This window comes from Haemaphysalis longicornis, unplaced genomic scaffold (assembly GCF_048455015.1).
Source record: "Haemaphysalis longicornis isolate Haplotype H1 unplaced genomic scaffold, Haemaphysalis longicornis Haplotype H1 scaffold_8, whole genome shotgun sequence".
Taxonomy (NCBI): domain Eukaryota; kingdom Metazoa; phylum Arthropoda; class Arachnida; order Ixodida; family Ixodidae; genus Haemaphysalis; species Haemaphysalis longicornis.
Window position 1 is genome coordinate 32,938,015 of NW_027526445.1, and position 20,272 is coordinate 32,958,286.

The window sequence follows — 20,272 nt, forward strand, 5'->3', positions numbered from 1 at the left end:
TTACTTGTTTACAACTGCGGCGGCCAAATTTGGGCGAATAGAACGGACAAATTTTTAAGGCGCTTGGTATGTGGCTGCCCCGCTACGCTTGCAAACCAGCGCAGTCGCTACGACAAACGTTTTTAGATTAGGCCAGCTTGAAAACTTCGCCGTCGGAGGCGGCCTTAACTCATACCCCGGCCGCAGCGGTGCTTACGTCGCATCGAGATAGGCGGAGCGAGCCGCTGCCGTCGCCGGCGACCTGCCGGGAAAATCCCCTTCGCTCAGCGTTGGTGAGAGCCACAGTTCGTTCTTTGCTCACTTTGTGTTTCTTCGTTGTGAAGTGAAGTGAAATTTATCGCTGCTGAGACGTAGCGCGCAAAGACTGCAGTGCTGTACGACCCCAAACAATGGTCCCGTCGTCTGCGTTCGCCATCCCGCGAGCCTGTTGCTATGACGACGACAAACGCTACTTTGCCAGGCTTAAGAGCTGAAAAATCGTCCTTCTATCTCAAAAACGAAGGCCGTTTTTCGATTGAAACTTTGGGTGAGGGTTAGAATGGGCAAATTGAAGGCGAAATCAACAGCTTAGAACATGACATCACTCCGAGGAATTGGCGACGAAGCTGTTTTCGCTTCGAAGCGGGAGGGCAGGGCGACGCCATGTTAGTCAAATCAAACCGGAGACAGCAAAGGATGATGGAATAGAGTGCTGGGCTCAGTGGGCTCAAGTCATGGCGGCACGCGGCTTCACAAATGTGACGTCAGGGCCTATCCTAACCTTTCTTTCCTCCATGCAAAACATCGTGTTACTCGTCGTTTTGAATTTTTCGGATTTGGCTACTGCTGGCAGGTGATGGCAGCTGCTGAAGCCACTTTTATAAATGGCTCATAACAATTTCTCTCACAAAAAACATTTTTAAACCCTTGTACGACGTTTCTCTCTATGTTAAAACTTCTAAAATACGAGTGCGTTTCTCTGTTTGGTCATTATCACCATCATGCCTAGCACATTTAATGCCTTCGCGTTTTCGCGTGTAGCATGGCTCGCCCAATTAATGTCACTCGGTATCTTAGTAACTTGAACACTTAATTTCATTTTTCGTGTACGTGTGGCACAGGTATTACCTATGTTGGTTCAAGTTTAAGCTCCAGTACTGTATTTCAAGTGTGCTTTCAGCCCCTTGAACTGTTCCTTTCCCACTCCTGCCCACTGTGCAGCGATCGAGTGGCCACTGACGGTGCGAAGATCTCGACGGAGGCGCAGACGGACTTCATAGGCGTCGAGGAGTGCCTGGACCTGAGTGCGAGCCCCCTGCTCCAGCAGCTGAGGGAAGAGGTCCAACGGATCAGCCAACGCCTGGACGAGGAGATTGCGTCACGCCAGGGTGCAGAATCAAAGTGCCAGAGGTGACCACCGCTCTGCTCTGCTCTCTTCGCAGTTTTTTAGGGGGGCCTGCCGATGCTTTAGCTAATCACTTATCGCCACCCATAGCTGATTGCTGGCTGATATTATCAGGGAATTTCAATTTCTGTCTGTGCAAAACTGACTAAACAATGGCTTTTGCATACTAGCTTTGCCATACAAGTTTTGAGTGCAAAGCAGTATTTGTGAAAGAAGGGCTCTGAACTGTGAACCTGATTGTGGAGAGGCAAATTAAAAATGTAGAAGTAGAATGAAAAAAGGGGCGTGTTTCAAAGTGACAGTTTTGGTATGCCATTGTGGGCCAGTGTCTGGCTGAGAGAAACAAGCTTGGTTGGCCAAGAATGTTGTCGCAGTATGCCTGCTGCAGTTGGTGCAGTTTTCTTTTTTTTTTTTTTTTTTCATCCGAGTAAGGCATAGTTACCTTTCTCGTAGTCACATTATACTGCATAGACGTGTGTGAAAAAAATCACCTCCATTGTAGGAGCTATTATTTGGCTATGCCAACAAATGAATGTGTTTGGAATTTCACGCACATTATCGAACCTGGAGGGCTCTAAATCAATCCCCGAACTCCGTTATCACACAGCTCATAGCAAAGGAAAAGAAACGCAATCGCAAAAGAATGTGCTGAAAGATCCTGCAATATTTTTGCATCATACTTTTAGTGAACATATCGTACGTGATGGTATTTGTAGTGTACAACTGAGCAAGCCGAGCAGGTGCACAGTAAAGGAAAATTGTTTTCACCAGGTTCCGATCACTTAGGTACGGGGGCAGTGGCTGAAAAAGATATCCCGAAGATAACTGGTTCTTACCGCAAGCATTCACCTAATGCGGCTGCCATACTCAACTTTGCCGTTTGTTGGGCTTGTAAGCCATCCTGACGGAGCTCCTACAAACGAGGCGTTCCAGTTATGGTGAAAACGCCTCAGCGTCGCTGAAAATGTCGCCGTCGATTAGGGCTCCCTTCTCTGAGAAACATTGTGCTTTCCCGCTAGAGTGACGGCGCTTCCACGTACACAATGGCGCTGTTTGGTTGTTTATACAAATTCCAGCCTCCTCTGTAAACTTTTTCCCGTGCATAGATGAGCTTCACGTTGAAAGAAAGCTGCTTGATGTAAAGCGAAGTCGACAAAGTTTTTGCACGTTTAATTTAACAAAAATGCTTGAAAATAAGAGTGCCAGTCGAACAAGCGCATGTGGTAGCCGTGTGGTTTACTTGTGTACATTGGCGTTTGCATAGATAAGAAATGGTTCTAGGTTTTACAACAAATTCTCATTGCTGGCCAGTATTATAGGTAGCGATCGGTACAATTGGCATTGACTGGTACGACCGAAGCCAGCGAGTATGAGGATTAAACTTAGTCCCACCTGACGCAGCGCGCCTTCCCTACACGGCAATTTTTCAGCATGGCTCCCATTGTCGCTGGCAGCGATGGGCAGGTCACTATCTTTAAAGCCGGTTGTGGTATTTGCATAAAAGTTTAGTGGATGATTTCTTCTTTTGGCGACATTGAAAACCGCCATGACAGTGCCCGCGATGTCTGCGCATGCTTTCGCATCCCGCAGAAAAGAAAAGAAAAAAAAAAAAACGGCTTTGGTGTCTGTCGTCTGCGCTGTTATTACCCGATTCTCAGCCATGGTGTGAACAGATATGAATAATCGCAGGGACATTTTGTGTGTGATGCTCTACTTGCCCTTGAGAAGTCCGCATTCCATTGGAGAATGGAGCTGCGGTTGCGAAAGAAAGCGGCACGACGCACGAAGCTGGAGTGCAGTTGGCTACGAACAGGCGACGCCGCCTGTATAATCCTTGCCTAACGCATGAGCGAAAAATGGCCAAACAGCCACTCTCCTGTTGAGGTCAGAGGTGTAGAACCTGTCGCTGCTAGTGACCACAAGGAGGTGGTGAGTTTACCACCAGTGTGGCCATCAATCGAAAGTAATGACCAAATGGAATGCCCCTTCTCTCTTCTTCAGCTTTGGAGTACCCGAAGCAGAGGCCTCCCGCTGCATTCACTCGTTGCAGGAAAAACTGCTAGCTTTTGCCTTCAAGCATAACAAGCAGGTTTCATTCGCGGCCTTTTTCGAGCATTCATTTGCTGACATGCTCGACTGCTTTCCACTCGCATTGTACGGCTTTTGTGCTTAACTTTTATTGGGTTGAACTTTCATTAATTTGAACTAAGGTGTTGTCCCCTTTGAGTTCAAATTAACGAGCTTTTACTGTATCAGCACCAGAGTGGGGGCACTCAAATAGGTCGGTACCTGCACTTGCCCGACCTGATTGGTTTCACTTGAGCTTCTGAATTAACAAAGATTGCGCTATTGATGTTACACCATTGAAGAAAAAATTAAAGCCATTCCACTCAATGTGAAAGCTGTTGGAAATGCAGAGCGGTGATTCTCCATAATGGGCTGTAGCGCCATTATCCGCTCATTGCTACCACCCAAGGCAGTTCAAATTTCCCGCCTCCACTGCGCTCGCGTGCCCCCTGTTAAAAAGCGTCTGCAGGAGTTCTGTTCTTTTTCTGCTTGCTGTTCCTCCCACACATGCCGGCGTTGCACTGCCACTTTTTTTTCTCTTGCTATTGTAAAAACCAACCCAACGAGCGTTCCTAACGAAATGAACGTGGGCACTGCCAGCAGTTAATTACGTATATTTTGCCTCAAATATGTACCTGTAGTTTCTTTGCGCTAAACAACGGGGAGATGTGTGACAAGCGCCAGCGGGTCACAAGTTTCGAACGCTTATGACCTCTGGGTTACGCCGCAACAATGGGACGCTGTGTGGCTATACTTGGGCCCTGGGAGCGAGCTACGACGACAAGGCGAGCCCCTAAAGGGCTTTGCACTTAAAAACAATGCCACCAGTTCTTGTGGGAATGCGGTTGTTGAGCTACATTTGAGGTAACCACACATTCACGTAAAAGTGCCACTGCCGGGTTGTTTCATTCGCTGACCTGAAAGGAGCACTGACACGAAAATTTTATGTTACACTTTTATTGCTTTTATCGATGCTTAAAGGGGCCCTGAAAGGTGTTTTGAGCACACTAAATGAAGTAGCGCAATCGTTAGATTGGGTCGTCAAGGTCATGTGGGCCAAGTATTACTATTTTACGCGCAGCGGAAAGCTCACACTTTTGTTGCAAAGTTTGTCGCTTTTTGCTCACCCTTTCCTTCGTGTTTTTGGACGCCGCCATCTTCACATGTCTACATCATCGATTCCCAGATGTTCGTCATGAGCTAGACATCGTGCTATTGGGCGGCTTTTTCACGCACTTCCGGCAAAGAGATGAGTCGTCTGCTCAGCGTCGGCTCGCCGGCTGATCCGCCAGCGGAGTGTCGGAGTGCTTGGACATTTTACAACAAACGAAACAAGTGTAAACAAAACCGCTCGTATAGAATGCAACACGGCCATAACACGACATGGATATTCTCTTACCTGAGTACGTTCCACATAGAAAGCGTTGAAGCCCCTTGGCACTTCTTTCGTGCAATCGCAGAGAACGCCCTGAGCCGAATGCCCGGGTTTGACGGATACATTTTATTCCACTTCAAAACAATCCAGAGATGCGTTTCGAACGAACACAACGTCACAACATGCGTTGCAAGTCCGAACCACGATCGACAGACGATGGGTTGCCTCCTCCTGCGCCTCGTAAATTCGGCACTCACCTCGCGCGCGGTTTGCGGGGACGAACAGTAAGTCACCTAACTCTGGCGCACAAGCCGAGATGGCTTTTAGCCACGCACACTGCACATACGCCATGCGAGGTTGAGTCGTACGCCGCTTGAGAAAGATAATCCAGACCATGGGAAGCACTATCCACCCGCAGAAGCACAACGTCACATTTCATCGCGAAACAATGGCGTCCACAATCCACAACACGCACACCATCGCCTCCTGTAATGCCAAACGCATCTCTCACTTCCAAATGGGAGTGAGCAGTATGCCTGCAGTGCCCATATGCCGCGAGGTGGGGCCCCAAGCTGAACCGGGATCACGCAACCGTAACTGACTTCTAGACTTCTAGAGCGGTTTGTGCCTTGTTGCCAGGGCAACCGATGTTTGATATTGTCAAAGAAATGGGGCTCGCTCCAGCGATAGAAAGCTCAGAGCCGCGGCGGAGCATGTTTTGCCAACGTTGCCGCTCTCCACCACGCGTCGCCCCAAGCTGAACTGGCGTTTTGTGCACGGGTTCTGTATCGGTTTAAAATGTCTTTTTCACATGCCACCGGCAGGAATTGCCACCGCCACAAAATAAGACCCGGCAACAGCGGGGCCACATCTGATACGGCGCTTTTTGGATAAACAGTGCGCTGTGCATCCAAGGGAGAGAGCGCAGGATCCTCCCCGTGCGGCTGCGAGTTCGCCGCCGATAAAAAGTCGCGTGCCGCCGATAGCAAAGTTCTGCAGCAACGTACACCGCGAAAGGGCAAGGCCAGGCCGCCGCACACATGGGGCCAGATTTTTCGTTCGCTTTTCCAGCCTTGAGCGGTGTGCGGAATTCATGGTGTCAACAAAGCTTGCCCGTAGCAGACGGCTGTGTGAGCAGCGCAATAGCGGAAGTACGTCACCGCCGAGGAATGCAGCATCATGGGAGGGAAGGCTCGCTCGCCGTATACAGCGGAGAGTAAGTTGAAAGGAGGAGGAAACGCGGCGCGACGATAATGCGCGGTTTTTGATTTACGATTTCTCAGCTAATACTCATCGCTTCAACAAAATTTTTGCGGGAGGAGATTGCTAATACATTGCTTTATTTGGTTACATGTACATCCACGCATCGGCGGAAGGTATTTCAGGACCTCTTTAATGGCCTGGCGAACCTGAAACAGTACTTCAAATACTTCAGCGCCCGATAGTTAATTACATTGAATGGCCTGAAAATCGTTTGCTTAAATTCCCGCGCTTTTATCCCGAACGGCGCATATGACAGAATCCCTGCCTGACCTCACCGCTTTGTGCTGACGTCACCGGCACCCGCTTGAGAGGGTGTTGCGCCCGCTCGCCGCTCGTGGGGCCGCGCGCATGAAGTGACGTCACGAGCTTTTGATGAGCGCTGCCGCGTCACTTCTTTTTCCTCTCCTGGAGTGATGTCACGCTGATGTCCATTTGCTGAGTGCCGCTCCGCGCACTGCTCCGTCGGCGCGATAAATGAGATCCAATTGAACTACGTTCTTTGCGTCGCAGGCCGCTCATATTTCAGCCAGGGTATTCTGTTGAGTGAAGGAAGCAAACTGTGCAATAATATTAACGCCGAAAATTGGTGTCAGTGCTCCTTGAAGATAATTTGCTGCGGTGCTGGATCTCTGGACCCTTGCGGTTTTCTGATGCGCAGCTTGGCACCCTCTCTCCCTTCCAGGCTGGAAGAGCTGGTGAACGGCTTCCAGAAGCGCCTCAACGGGCTCAACAGCGGCTTCTTACAATGACAGCCCCCGTTCCCTGGCAGCCGACGGCCACTGCTGGTTTCACGTTTCCCCTACACGCATCTCCAGGCCAAAGGTCAACATTCCACACAGAAGACAGCGATGCCGTCTTTCGCCGGTTACGATTTTTGCAGGATTGCACCGTAGTATTGAAGGAGGCCGCTTTAATAAGCGGAACTTCATTTCGGTATTCGCTGCCTCCGAGCCGGCCTTTCGCATCGTACCTTTTTGGGTTTAATTTGCAATTTGCGAAAGGAGGAGTGGCTGAACGAGAGGTGACCGCTTGCTTTTCAAAACGAGAGGTCACCTTCATTGCGCATAAAAATGAATGCGGTTAGCCTGTGTCTCGGGCTTGTAGATTTGTGTTAGTATCGGGTGATTGTAGTGACTGTTTCGTGTGCCAGGCCACACCTCTGAAGATTTCCGTTTTAAATTATATACGTGTGTATCGCAATCGCCGAAATAGGATACATTTAGGCATAAATTTTTACGTCACACTGCTTGGACGTGTTTTTGGGGGTATTGCAAGCTAGCACACAACTCTCGCACCATCACTTTCTTCTTGCCGTTCTTGGGGTCACGGTCCGTTGTTTAAGCATTCGAGCACAACGCAGCGGGCGCTGCAGTTTCTGCCAGCTTTGGTCCTGTGTCATTCCTGCTGGGAAAGTAGGGCTGGCTTGTATGAGATCAAAAGCTGGGTCAGGTAATGCGGTATGGTTTTCACCAAAGTTGTGTGAACGTTGGCCGTCTTGTAGCGTGTGACCGCTGCTCCATATTACATTGCATACGCTAAGTTAACCTTTACGAGCAGTGGTCTTTTTTTAAAACGCTGCCGAAGGTTGGCTAACATATCAGTGCCCGGGGACCTAGCCTAACAAATAGTGCCTTGCACGCCTTCTTAACCTGCAAAATAGGAAACAAAGATACTACCGTATTTATTCGAATATAAGGCGAGGGTTTTTTCCAAAATCCATTGTCTCAAAGTCATACTGCGCCTCATATTTGAAGCTTTGTGTGTATGTGTTTGTACACATTATGTGTGTGTGTGTGTGCGCGCACGCGCTCGCATGCATTGTGCAAAACAGGAATGTATGCAACGAGGGATTCTGTAAGAGCACACACCAAAGATGCAGTCCTTATTGCCAGTGCTATTCGATTCGGCTGCTTGAAGGTGCTTTATAGCCCTGACAATCACCTCATTCGGTGCTATAAAGCACCTTCAAGTAGCTGAATAGCGCTGGCAATAAGGACTGCATCTTTGATATGTGTGTGCGTGTGTGTGGCGATTTTTCTGGCACTCCAAACTGCACGTTCGCTTTATAATCAAATAAATACGGTAATTTCTTTCCAAGTGTGGGGAGAGGCTGGTTTTACGCGACGTGGTGTCTTGCTCATTTCCCATTTTTTCAGTGTATGTGTATAGTTTGGGGCACGAGAGCTCAGGTATAGTACTCACCACCACCACTTGTGAATAGTACAAAGCACAGAGCGGCTGGGCCGCCAATTTTATTTGCTTCCCTCCGCTAACCCTCTTCTTTCTTTTGTGTGTGCGTACAATATGGCGTATAGCGTCGCGTGGTTCTAATGCACACTTGCTGTGTAGTAACAGATGAAAGGTGAAGCTCGGTCTTTGTATTTCTCTTGGACCGCTTCTTGCCTCCTTCGGTTGGGTGTGTATATCTTGGATATTTATTTGTTGCACTGCTCCAGCATTGCGACCGGTGGAGCAGCGTAGTCTGTTCAGTGTTATTGTTCCCTCTTTGTGTCACACTTTCGGGTTTGCCTGTCACAGCTGTCTTTCTGGATGCGGGAAGGAAGTTGCTTTGCCAAGATGTGACGCAAGCTGACTGGATGCTTTGCGTCTGTGCATTTGTATTGAACAGCTCGGCGCATTTCTTAACGGAGAGGAGAGTGGTTTTGTTATCCAGTACACATATCCACAGTGTGCTTCTCTTCTCTCTCAGAACACTTTTGAAAGCTTTTGAATGGGTGTCAGTAAGGGCATCAGTTTTTATTGGGAATCTGGCTGTTCTGGCCCCTTCGCTAACAAACCAAAGTCAAACGTTTAAAACATTTCCCCAGTGGTTTTGACCGCATGGATGGTGGATTTGTCTTTTACAATAAGCCAGCTGTTTAGGAAACTATTGTGCTTGTTTTCAAACATGTCCATGGTAACGTTCAGAGACAAGGTGTGTCCTGTGCGCATGACTTGTAGGTGCAAACAATTTATTAGGGAGCTTGTCTTGCATTCAGTGTCTGCCACAACTGAACCAAATGGGGTTTTGTAACGAATGCTATCTTGTGTGTCCTGCTAGTATTTTGATCGACCAACCCACCACACAACCATTTCACCCTTGAATTCATCTCCAAATGCTTCGCATTACAAAAATTGTCAACAAAGGTATATTTCTTGAGCCACTACAAGGCTGGTGCTCCATCCAGATATTTTTTTAGAACTAGTGCTTTGACGCACACTTGCATTTGTGTCGCACTAAAGTGTAGCATTCCAAAGATCAACTTGCCACTCGTCTTGCTGGCAACAATGTAGTGCCTCACAGGTGTCGTCACTGTTACACAGGTTTTTTTACAGATGAAGAGGGTTAAGTTTACCAGGTGCAGAGGAAGCGAGGCGCGTTGGGGCCACACAAAGGACAAAGTATATTGCGGGAAAAATTACAAGATAAGCAATATAAACAACAAACTAGTCTAATCGGTACAGTCTCTAGGTAGGAAAGTCCAACAAACAGTCGTTCAAGCTCACGTGGAAGATGTCGATGACGTTGTGGAGTAGTGCGCTGGCCATTGGCACTATCGTTGCTGAGCGAGGATGCAGCACTGTCGCTAGCGCACTCGACGGTCCAAGAGTGCTGCATTGCGAAGCTGCTGTGTGGACGCTGCCTTGTTTACCAGTCTGGCAGTCCAGGGAGGAAGGTGTGGCTCAGTAGTGGAGCTCCCTGGACTTCCTCACCCGGCCAGTACCTTCTTGAACACACCACTTTCAGCACTCGCCAAGTTTGTGTCCACTTGCTTGTTCGTCTTTGCTCCTTTCTCCCACACGATCTTTCTTGACCCCAGCATGTGCACTTTGTCTTTGTCGCTTCTATTTGCCGACTAATGTCCCGGTGCCAAGCGCCTCCTCACACACATTCACACACTGTTTGAATGGCTCGTACAAAAGCAGTGCCTTCAAGTTCACTTTCAAATGCTAGCTGCACCTGCTGGCGCGTGTATTACTGTTTCACTTGTGCCTGTAATGCCGCCCGTCGCCTTAGTAGGCCAGTCCGCGAGTGGTGCTGCCGTCCTGGTATTGCACGTGGTACCATTGGTGCTGCCACACTGACGTTTTCCTTTGAACCAGTATCAGCAACCACGATCCGTGCCTTTGTATGCCAGTGCCTGCAGTCAGCGCACTTATACTGCACGTGCTTGATGCGGGTTTTTCATCGCATGCGCGTGGGTAGTTGCAGCCTTGACTACTGCGTCCACCATTGTGCTGCTTTCATGCAGCTGCCTTAGGTAGCAAGCAATAAGCTTTTACAGAAGACTACCCACCTCTTTCGTTATCGTCTGGCCTAGAAAGTAGGTACTCTGGGCGGCTCAATACACACCAGTCGTTGCGAAACTCCCTACAGGCTCAGTGATGTTCCGTACTGGGAAGAAAAAATTCCCTTTTCTAGGTTCGAAAATTCCCTGTTTTGTAGCATTTTTCCCTGGAAGTTTCTCAAAATTCCCTGAAAATTTCCCTGCATTCTCGCTTTGTAGCTGATAGATCTTTACACAGATTCCTGTTCGGTTTTGGGCGCTGGCCAACGCTACATTAGCTACCTTGCGTAGCCTTCCACACGTACACGCCGTTCACAAAATCAGGGTTTCAGCGTGAACTAAATTCCACTGTATCTGCTGCTCAGCAGCATTCGACTGTGCATTTCACATTTTCTACCAAGAAGCAAGCTTACCTTGCATGCTAAAGCTCTAAGTTAAAACTGCCCGTGTGAAAAAGAATGAGGTGTTGTTGGGTAATTGAGGTAATTCTAGCTCAGCGCCGGAATGGCGGCTGCCATCTCTTGTTGACAGCACGTGGACTAAGGTGCTCCGAAATAATTATTTGTATATTCCACAGGAATACATGCGAACAGGCTTCAACTCTTCAGCCACCGCCACTTCACCCGTTACTAGATATCTGTCATGGAGTATTCTTTCCACTACACACCCTACAGCTTGATGAGCTCTACTGGAAGCGTTCAGAGATGATTGTGGCTTGCGCGAGCAGGACTGTGGATATTTGAACATAAATCAGACCAAGTGCAAAAGAACTGTTTAAGAGAAAACAAAGTAATAAACGATGCAAGGTCGGTTCACTGACACTTATTTTTCCTTTTTACTCCAAGACTGCTAAAATTCCCCGAATCTATTAAAAGATTCCCTTTATCCCTTTTGGCCGAAATTACACCTGAAAATTCCCCCAAAAAGGGAAAATTCCCCGAACGGAACATCACTGCAAAGGCCCCGTGTGTCGAAAATGGGGCAAAGGGGCAACTTGACTAGCCTGCCATCTGTCGGCAGAAAGTTGGAGTGGTACTCGAGCGCTTGCGGTTGCCGCCGTAAGTGATGAAGGGAAAACTGTGGAGACATACACAGACAGTACCTAATTTAATGTTTCTTCGATTGAAAAGCAAGCTTTATTTTCTAGCAAATGTGCGTGCACAGCAAAAAGTGGTTGATATGTCGGTGTCACTGCAGTAGTATTTTTGGGAAGATGCCGATGCATTGCTTTGTTGGTGGCAAAACAACTTGTGAAAGTGGTCTGTGTTCAAGCACTCCTGCTCCATCCAATCCACTCTTGAGAGCAACAGTGCAGAGAATATTACAACTATCCCTCAAGCAAACCATCGATGCTTAATTTTATGGCTCTAGTTCATTCCGATTTGCTGTGAACAACAGCGTTGCAACGTTGACATCGAGAAGGGGTTGCATTTTCTCTCGGTGAAGCTTGTGTCGTAGACTTGAATTGCTAGTGCATTGTAGAAGTGTGTGATGACAGAAGTTTCTGGGGCCCTGAATTTCATCGATTTGTAAGTAAACATTCGCGGCGTTACACTTGTGTTGTAGACTTGAATTGCTAGTGCGTTGTAGAAGTGTGTGACGAAGGAAGTTTTAGGGGCCCTGAATTTCATCGATTTGTAATTAAACATTCGCAGCGTTACCGTCTTTCATGCAGGTCTGAGCAACCCCTGGATCATTCAGTTTGACATGCCACCTGGTTTTCTTTTGAGTTCCGTTGAGTGAAGACATTAAATGACGTGGTGTAGAGACACACTTTGCTATGCGCAACAGCAGTGGAAGTTTTTGCCAGCCATGTTCTAATGCTCTGATATTTGAGTGTGGTGTTGATGTCTTACTGGCACATCACCAAAAGCACCGGCCGTGCTGTACTCGAGTAATACTTCACGAGCACTCTCACCAGCGAGTGTGCATATGCTCCAGGTTGTTTCAAATTGCTGAGCTAGGGTATTTTTTGCTCCATATACAAAACACTGATTGTGAAATCTTGTGTACCACTTATTTTGTTTGTTGCGCATGTAGGCCCCAAAATACAAATGATGAAAACCTTGAATTTCTGTTTGTCTTTTTCAAAATGGGAAAACAAAAAAGTTGGCCTTTCTAGTACAGTAGAAGCACGTTAATTCGAACTCGGAGGGGACCATAAAATTGTTCGAATTAAGCGGAGTTCGAATTAGCGGGTGGGCGCCAGAATGAATGGACATCGCGCCACACTGACCCGCCGCGGTGGCTCAGTGGCTAAGGCGTTGCGCTGCTGAGCACGAGGTGACGGGTTCGATTCCCGGCCGCGGTGGCCGCTTTTCTGATGGAGGCGAAAAGCAAAAACGCCCGTGTGTACGAGATTTCGGCGCACGTTAAAGATCCCCAGGTGGTCAAAATTAATCCGGAGCACTCCACTATGGCGCGCCTCATCGCCTGCATTGCGTCGGCGCGTTAAAGCCCACAATCAATCAATCAATCGCGCCACACTGCACGCGCAGCACAGAAAAGCGACCTCTGGAGTTGTTATCGCGAAATATGCGCTACCACGCGTTTGTGGCAAGTGATTTCGGAAATAATGTTTCGTAAATAATAATGGCTTACGCCGGAGCACTAGTGCCAATGACGCGATGGAAGCAAATAAGCTGTTGCAGAAGCGTAGCGTGCGCGCCATGCTGTTGTGTTTTCGTTTTACTGTTTTGCATCTCTAATATATTTGGTTTGGTTTGGATTTGCAACACATTGTAGTCGCTCTGGGCTGAGTTCTACGGGCAGTGATGGAAACCAGGGGGTCATAGTTAGAATTAACCGTTCTAAATACCGATGCGTTCCAATTATCAGGAGTTCCCCATTAATTAAATGGAAGTTTGAATTAATGACCTTTTACTGTACTTATTCACTGGCCTTAAGCCTCTTTTTTTTTTTTCTCTCTTCAAGATTTTTCTTGCCAGTTGGGTGTTCACCAACTGCATCTGTCAAAGAGAAACAACAGTCATGGCGGAGAGGGATTTGGATGTGCATAGATGCGCATATGTGGAAAGCACATGTCACCAATACCCTTTTTATTTATCTCTTTGTGGAAAGGCATTGTCTAGAAAACCATTCGGAATCTGCATTGAAACTGGCACATCAAGGTGCACGTAGGCACACCCAAAGAAATGGAGGGAGGAGGAATGAATGCCTATTGAAAGAGCAAAATGGAACTCGTTGAGCTGTAATGAGACCAAAGTTCAAACTAATACACACGTTCAGAAGAGGTTGCTCGTTAGGAGGGTGTACCCATGCATTGTAGGTGCCGTGCACGTAAGGTAGTTCGTTTTTGGGTTAGTATATATATATTTTTAAATTGAAGGGGCATAAAAATCTGGTGCTATTTTTCAAATTAATAATCGGGGAGAAATCGTGTTTTTTGCAATAGCATTCCCAAATTAATATTTTTTCGGGTTAAATCTACAGATGTGCTGTAGCACTCAGTATATTTTATTAGAAGGTGTCACGAGGTTCTGCAATGCGCCAAAATTTGTCTTTATTTCAACCTGGTAATCAGGGGGAACATTAATGTTTTCTAGCAAATACTCTCCGAAATTCGGCGTTTGTGTGGAAATGAAACAGTAATGATGACACTAAAGAGCATTGATAACCTCTTCTCCAAGAAATGAAACATTTCATACACAAAAAAGCTGGTCATCGATTTCTTACACATCCTCGTTTACATAGATTATCATCAGCAATCACAACCCATCGGTCTACGTTCGAGACCTGTCCGATCGTTGAACGTGTTTCAACTGGGAGAAGGTTTTCTCAACATCACAGCTTCTGTTAGCTATAGGCAGTGCAGCATTTGGCAGGCTGGGGTAGCGAGCACTAGGGTCATGCCAATACTCAGTGAGTTCGAAAGCAGTGTTTGCGGGGCTTGCTTCCAGCAAGTACTGATAGAGAATGGTGGACTGATGGTCCACCATTTTGCAGATAGGTGCTTTGAAAGGGTACATTCTGGGAGAAGTCTGGTTCAACCCGATTCTGCCGAAACATGTTCGGGGCTTAAAAATAGGGTAAAATATGGTTTTACCCGAAAGCAAACAGCGTGATGTACATGTAATCAACTGCCTCTCAAAAATAAGGCTTCGTCTATTAGGGAACTTGGCATTGTTTTGTGGCGAATTGAGGGACAAAAAGACGAAGAAGAGATTGTCCATACCCAAAAGGACGCGCAAAGGCACAACTCTCGAGTAGTCCGACGGACACCGTTGCTTTAGAACACACAAATGACCATTCCTACTGAATGTGTAACACTATCTCACGCTCTTTTGAACACGCTGTACTTGAATTTCAGTACGCTTTGTTTCATGGCCCGGTGCTGGGGTTCTTCAGGTATACTTTTTGCTGCGTTGTGGCCTGTTCACCCACTCTAACCGTCGTGTTCAGACGCGCTCCGCGCATGGCAAGCGCGTGGCAAAAATGCAAGTTTATCCGTCAGCTGAAGCTCGGCCTCCGATGGGCTTTCGGTGTGACGTTACTTCCGGTCGCCGTTTGCTTGGCGCTCAATCAATCTTTCAGTCAAGTCGCCGATGAGTGGCCGATAGCTCAGGAGCCAATGGGGACACATGGGGTTTCCAATCATTGGCAGTTGGCCTCTGCTGTTGGGGGTGTGACTCGGACAACCCTCCACACACAACTGCCGTATAGACGGCGCCGGCATGAGAGGCAGGCAAGAGCCACAGGCAACCGACACCAACATCCATGAGGGTTTATTCCCAAAACCAGACTAGCGCTCCCGCTCTATGTTGTCGGCGGGTCACGCGTTGCTCGAGCGGCCGGAGTCGTTCGATTCCGCCGCTACCAGTGGGCGATGCTTGGTCCAAAGTGGAGGGGTATAATCCCGGATCATTCCGTCGCCACACGCCACGATGTCCCCGCTCGGAGCGGCCGAGTGCCGCAGCAGAAGTACACGCCGCCACCGAAGCCACCCTCGAACTCCCCGCTTCCAAGCGCGCTGAAGCGGTGGTGGTGCCATCTCCCGGGGCGCAAGCGAACGCTGCCGTAGTTGCCACGCTATTGCGCAAGCCGCGCTGTCGTAAAAGGGCTGCGCGGGTCTCTGAGCACTGACCGTGTACCGAATCGGGATCGCGGGTTTCCGCCATTCCCACATGTTGAAGCGCAGCTCTGAGATATGTGCTGCGTTGATCTATTGTGAACCGTGGGGAATGTTTCATTTTAGGGTTTAACGACTGGCTGCAGTGTTTTTCCTTTAGAGATAATGTTGGGAATTGTTATTGGTTTTGTCTTGTCATACGTTAAACTTGCCCAGATTTCTCTATTCCATCAGTTGTCTTGGTATAGCTAAAGACAAAAAATGCAGGAAATTTGTTCAAGGGTGAATGAAAATCGTATTATACAACGCATATAAGGGAATTGGTCACCATCTCAACCATTACAAAGACAATAATGATGCACAAGTGGACGGCAGCTCGACAAAGAAAAAATAATCTAATACAATCATGCAAAGAGGTGAAAAACCTCCTACAATATTACGTTTGTGTATCGCCCTGCCTGTATTGTTGAGCCAGTGAAAAACGGCAACAACGTACGCTGGTATTTCTACGTTTAATGTACATGTGTATTCCGTGTAACAAAAGCGTGGATTTCTATGGATGATATATGGATTTCTACAATCGCAGACGCTACTTGAACGAGCATCGAAGTCTATTAATAGAGAGGAACACCGATAATACGACTTCCAAGGGACTGCGAGAAAGCGTCGATGACCGGGGTGTCGTACGACCGGGGTGCGTGTAAATGCGGGCCTAGTAGATGGTCTCACGCGACCGGTGGGCTAACAACTTATTTAAACTACTGTCCTATTTAAACTAACAACCTATTTAAACTACAACTTATTTAAACTTTAGCACGTTCTCGCGCGATCTGCGAACCTCTAGCTGAAATCCCTAGTTAAAGAAAAGCAACGCCTATATTGTGGCCCTCTTCGCTTTATGGCGCCCATCTAGCCCGCCAGCCAAGCGCTGCGCGCTACATGATATAAGGCCAACGTGTTCGAGGATATTAGAGAAAAGGCGAGTGTGAAACTACCAAGGCCAAGCGAAACGAACGATTAGTACAAGGCGGCGATGAACAAAAAACGGCATTGCTGTGGTGTGCTCAACAGATAGTTTAGGGGCGAAGCTCCTAAAGCCATGGGTCTGTCCATCCCTTGTGTCTCGGGGTACGTGACCGCTGCATGCTTTCGGAGATATCGCAAAGTAGGCTGCGTTGCACGCGCAAGAACCGGCTGCAACCGGCAGCGCAAACTCGGCACCGGGAGCGCGAGCTTGTCTGTGTTCGCCAACGGAGGCGCGAGCGCACGTGCACTGCGAGGGGGAGATCACGCAAGAGATCACGCCACGAACGCAGGCAGTCGTTCTCGGAGATCGAACGAGACGCAAGGACCTTTGCTCGTTTCCTCTCGTCTTGTTCGGGCACAAGTTCGCCCTAAAAAAAAGTTATTTCTTTACCGTTGTGTCCCATCCTACGTGACAAATTGTGGTGGAGGTGCGGGGTAGTCCTCGATGGCGCGGGGTCTTTCACCTGGTCTGGGCCTGGGAGCATACACTCCGAAAATAAAAGTTGATTTGTACAATGTACACACACAGTCTTACGTCTTTCTTAATGATGTAATGGGCGAACTTTCACGGGAGAGTTACGGTTACCGATGATCTCCCCCTCTCGAGCTTCGCCCCACTTATCATCATTCATTCCGCGGATATGGCGTGATTTTTTGTTTCCCACAAGACGCAGCGAAGCGAAATATATGAGATAATTGAACCTTCGCGAGTAAACCGCGTTGCGTTGAAAATTATAGCGCGGTCGGGCTCAGTGACTTGCTGCGACGGCCAGCGAGTGAACCAAAATGGCCGTGCCAACGGGTACGTGTCTCCACACTTGCAACGGACGCGCGTGAATTGAGGCGTTCTAGCAAAGAAATTGTCATGACCAGCAGGGCAAATTATGCAGCATTCATGGCGGAGTGTAAAACGTGTACGTTAACGTACACGTTAACGTACAAATTTGAGCTATTAGGCAGTTTTAGCATATCGTTACCGTGTTTGCGTTACCGTTTACCGTGTTACCGGAAGCCGCTGGCGAAGGTAGAGCCTGTGCCGGTAAGTTACCGTTCGCGGTAACTCTCGCGCGGCGCAGCGGCTTCCGGTAACACGGTAAACGGTAACGCAAACACGGTAACGATATGCTAAAACTGCCTAATGTCTTTCTTATCAACGATTCAACCTTGCAAGAACGATTCACATCTTCCATTGCTGTTAACAAAATGTCAATGTTTTTCCTAGTGGCAGTGTTCCTGATAAAAAATTAATGCAATGAAGTAATGTTAACGAAATTCAATATCGTGCTTATGAAAGTGTCAAAATGTAGCAGCTCATGCAGCTGTAATTTTTCACAAGGGCAGGACAGTTTGTAAATGTAGTCATGGTTAATTGGCTTCCCAACTCAATTGTATGCCCTTCTGTGTGTTGTAGAATGGCCTTTCAATGAGTGTTTGCTTTCCGGAACGTATATAGTATGTGAAAGCGTCCATCCGCGCGCGCGCCCTTAGAGCACCGAGCCGAGCGCTTATCTAGGAACATGATTTGAGGTCAGCGTCAACTTGCAGGCGCGCAAGAAGAGCGCGGAGAGCTTAGGGGCTCAGTTACAAAAGGGTAATTTCTACCACATGTGCGTCAGCTTCCCCATCGCCGCAGGCCAGCCCCGCGCACGGAGCGAAACCGAACCGGCCGCCCCAAAGCAGCCTAAACAAGAGGGGGGGGGGGGGGGGGGGGAACTAACGTGGCATGAAGTCGCGCACATACAGGAAGTGACGTCACGGTGCTGTGTCGCTGCTTGGGGGAGGGGGGGCGGTCGGCATGGGCCCCTACGGGATATGGTTTGGGAATACGCGCCCCGGCGGCCGCTTTTCTAATGGAGGCGAAAAGCAAGAGCTTCGGTGTTTCACTATTTCAGCGCACGTTAAATATACCATGGTCATCAAAATTAATCCGGAGCCCTGCACTACGACGCGCCTCATTGCCCACGTGTAGCCCTTTGCACAGCTCGTGCGGGATGTGGCATTTCGGACGTTCAGGAAAAATTTACACGATCACAATTGTTGTATTAACGAGAAGCATACGTACATTCGACGAATACTACACCGCACAACACCAACGCACTACCGGACAGACACGGACATGGTTAACTTGCTTCACGCGTTATGTTAGCGGTTCTCAGTTAGTTTAAAAATTGGGCTTAATTTTAGTAACATGGAGATGAAACTTTCAATATACATGTCAGGGTGTTGATGTACATCTTTTTAATTGAAAAGCAGCGTACCTTTTTCTTTTTTTTGCTTTTATATGCAACTTACGCCATTGTTTGATGCTTTGTGGTAACTTTGTAAGTCCACGGGCGGACGTCCATCGGACATCTGAAAATGTATACCATTGTAAACCTGTTGCTGCATGTCCACAGTGCGTCCGCAAATGTACACCCAAACACGGACGTACAGTGGCCGTCCATATTTGGCATTGGATGTTCGGCTGTTTTTCGGACGTTCCACGGACGTCCGTGGTTGCTTGGGCCTTATTTCTTCTTTCTTCTGCCCGGAAAATCACGAGTTCGAACTCTGCTCTTCTTGTGTTTGTCATTAGCTCGCCTAACCGAGCTATTTCTATTTAGCGCAAGTACGCCCTAGCCTACAGCATAACCTAAATGAAGGCGACTGTGTCTCTACAATGAAGTTCTGCTAGAAAAGATGGAAATTTTCGGAGCCTGCGTCCAGCGTCGAAACTCGGTCCGCCGTCATGGATGATAGCCGCGGAGCCCCATGTGGCGGTACTCGTGCTGACCGAATACCCGGACATATCTTTACCCGAAATACCCACTGCACAAAAAGGACGTGTGTCCGACGGAGCTTGCGTCGTCCAACGGATCCACGAATCCTAATCGCCGGAGTCAAAGCAACGCCCATGCGCAGGGATAACGGCCAGAAGGGTCCGACCCACGCGGGGGAAAGGGGACACGCATAGAGCACCGGGGGGAGACTCCTTGTCAATGAAGGGGCCGTCGTTCTTGAAAAACTGAATCAGCGGATGCGGTCTAATCGCCATCTGGCCTTGTTAGCGTCGCCGTGGTATAATGCCTAGAATATAGTATATTCGAGCGCGGCCTGTAGGGGCGCCACTGAAATCCCCCTAGCGGCCCGCTTCAAAAGCAGGCGCGGGAGTCCCCGGCCCGCTCCCCACTGTCGCCGTAGCTTTTGGGGCTCGTTCAAGACAGCGATTTACCGTTTGTCCGCGTTCGAAATACCGAATAACGTGGAGCAGGCACTCTGTTTGGAAGCGTGGTATGTTCACGAGAGTATAAACGTTTATGAGGCGATCTTAGTGAGATCTATATGAGCGCCGGGCGCGTGTCACAGGCCGGCGTCCCGAAGCCAGAATTTGCATGCAGCTGATTGCAATTCCGCTGCCTTGAAATTTCGTGACAAGCAGTGTTTCCTGCGATGGTCATGTAGCGGCCATACACACTATGATGTGAATCGACTTTGTGCACTTAGAAAATTTAGCGGAGCACTCATACCTGACAGCACGCAAGTTACGCCTGCCAATATCACATATCAGATATTGATCAGTACCATGAACAAGCCAATGCGGCATAAAGTTCACAAACATTGTACCAAAGAAGTACGATGGATAATGCAAAATTACACTCCGGAGTCAGCACACGACGACAAATTTAATGCTGGGTCGTCTTGTCCCGAGGTGAGCGCTCGCAAAGATTCATCTGTTACATTTATCCTCCACGAGAAGCGCGAAGATGGGCTTATAGAGTAATCCGCGTCCGTGACCAAAC

At 48.3% G+C, this 20,272-nt stretch overlaps 1 protein-coding gene across 4 annotated transcripts in view; it reads left to right on the top strand.

Annotated features, from left to right (window-relative positions):
• LOC144149942 (uncharacterized) overlaps positions 1-12,449 on the top strand; it is a 55,205-nt gene extending 42,756 nt beyond the window's left edge. For all 4 annotated transcript variants that reach the window (XM_077681690.1, XM_077681689.1, XM_077681691.1 and 1 more), the window contains exons 13-14: positions 1,201-1,389; positions 6,772-12,449. In XM_077681690.1, the coding sequence (XP_077537816.1) occupies positions 1,201-1,389; positions 6,772-6,838 (256 nt within the window). In that variant the 3' untranslated portion in view covers positions 6,839-12,449. The remainder of the gene's footprint in view (positions 1-1,200; positions 1,390-6,771) is intronic.
• The last annotated feature ends 7,823 nt before the right edge of the window (positions 12,450-20,272 follow it).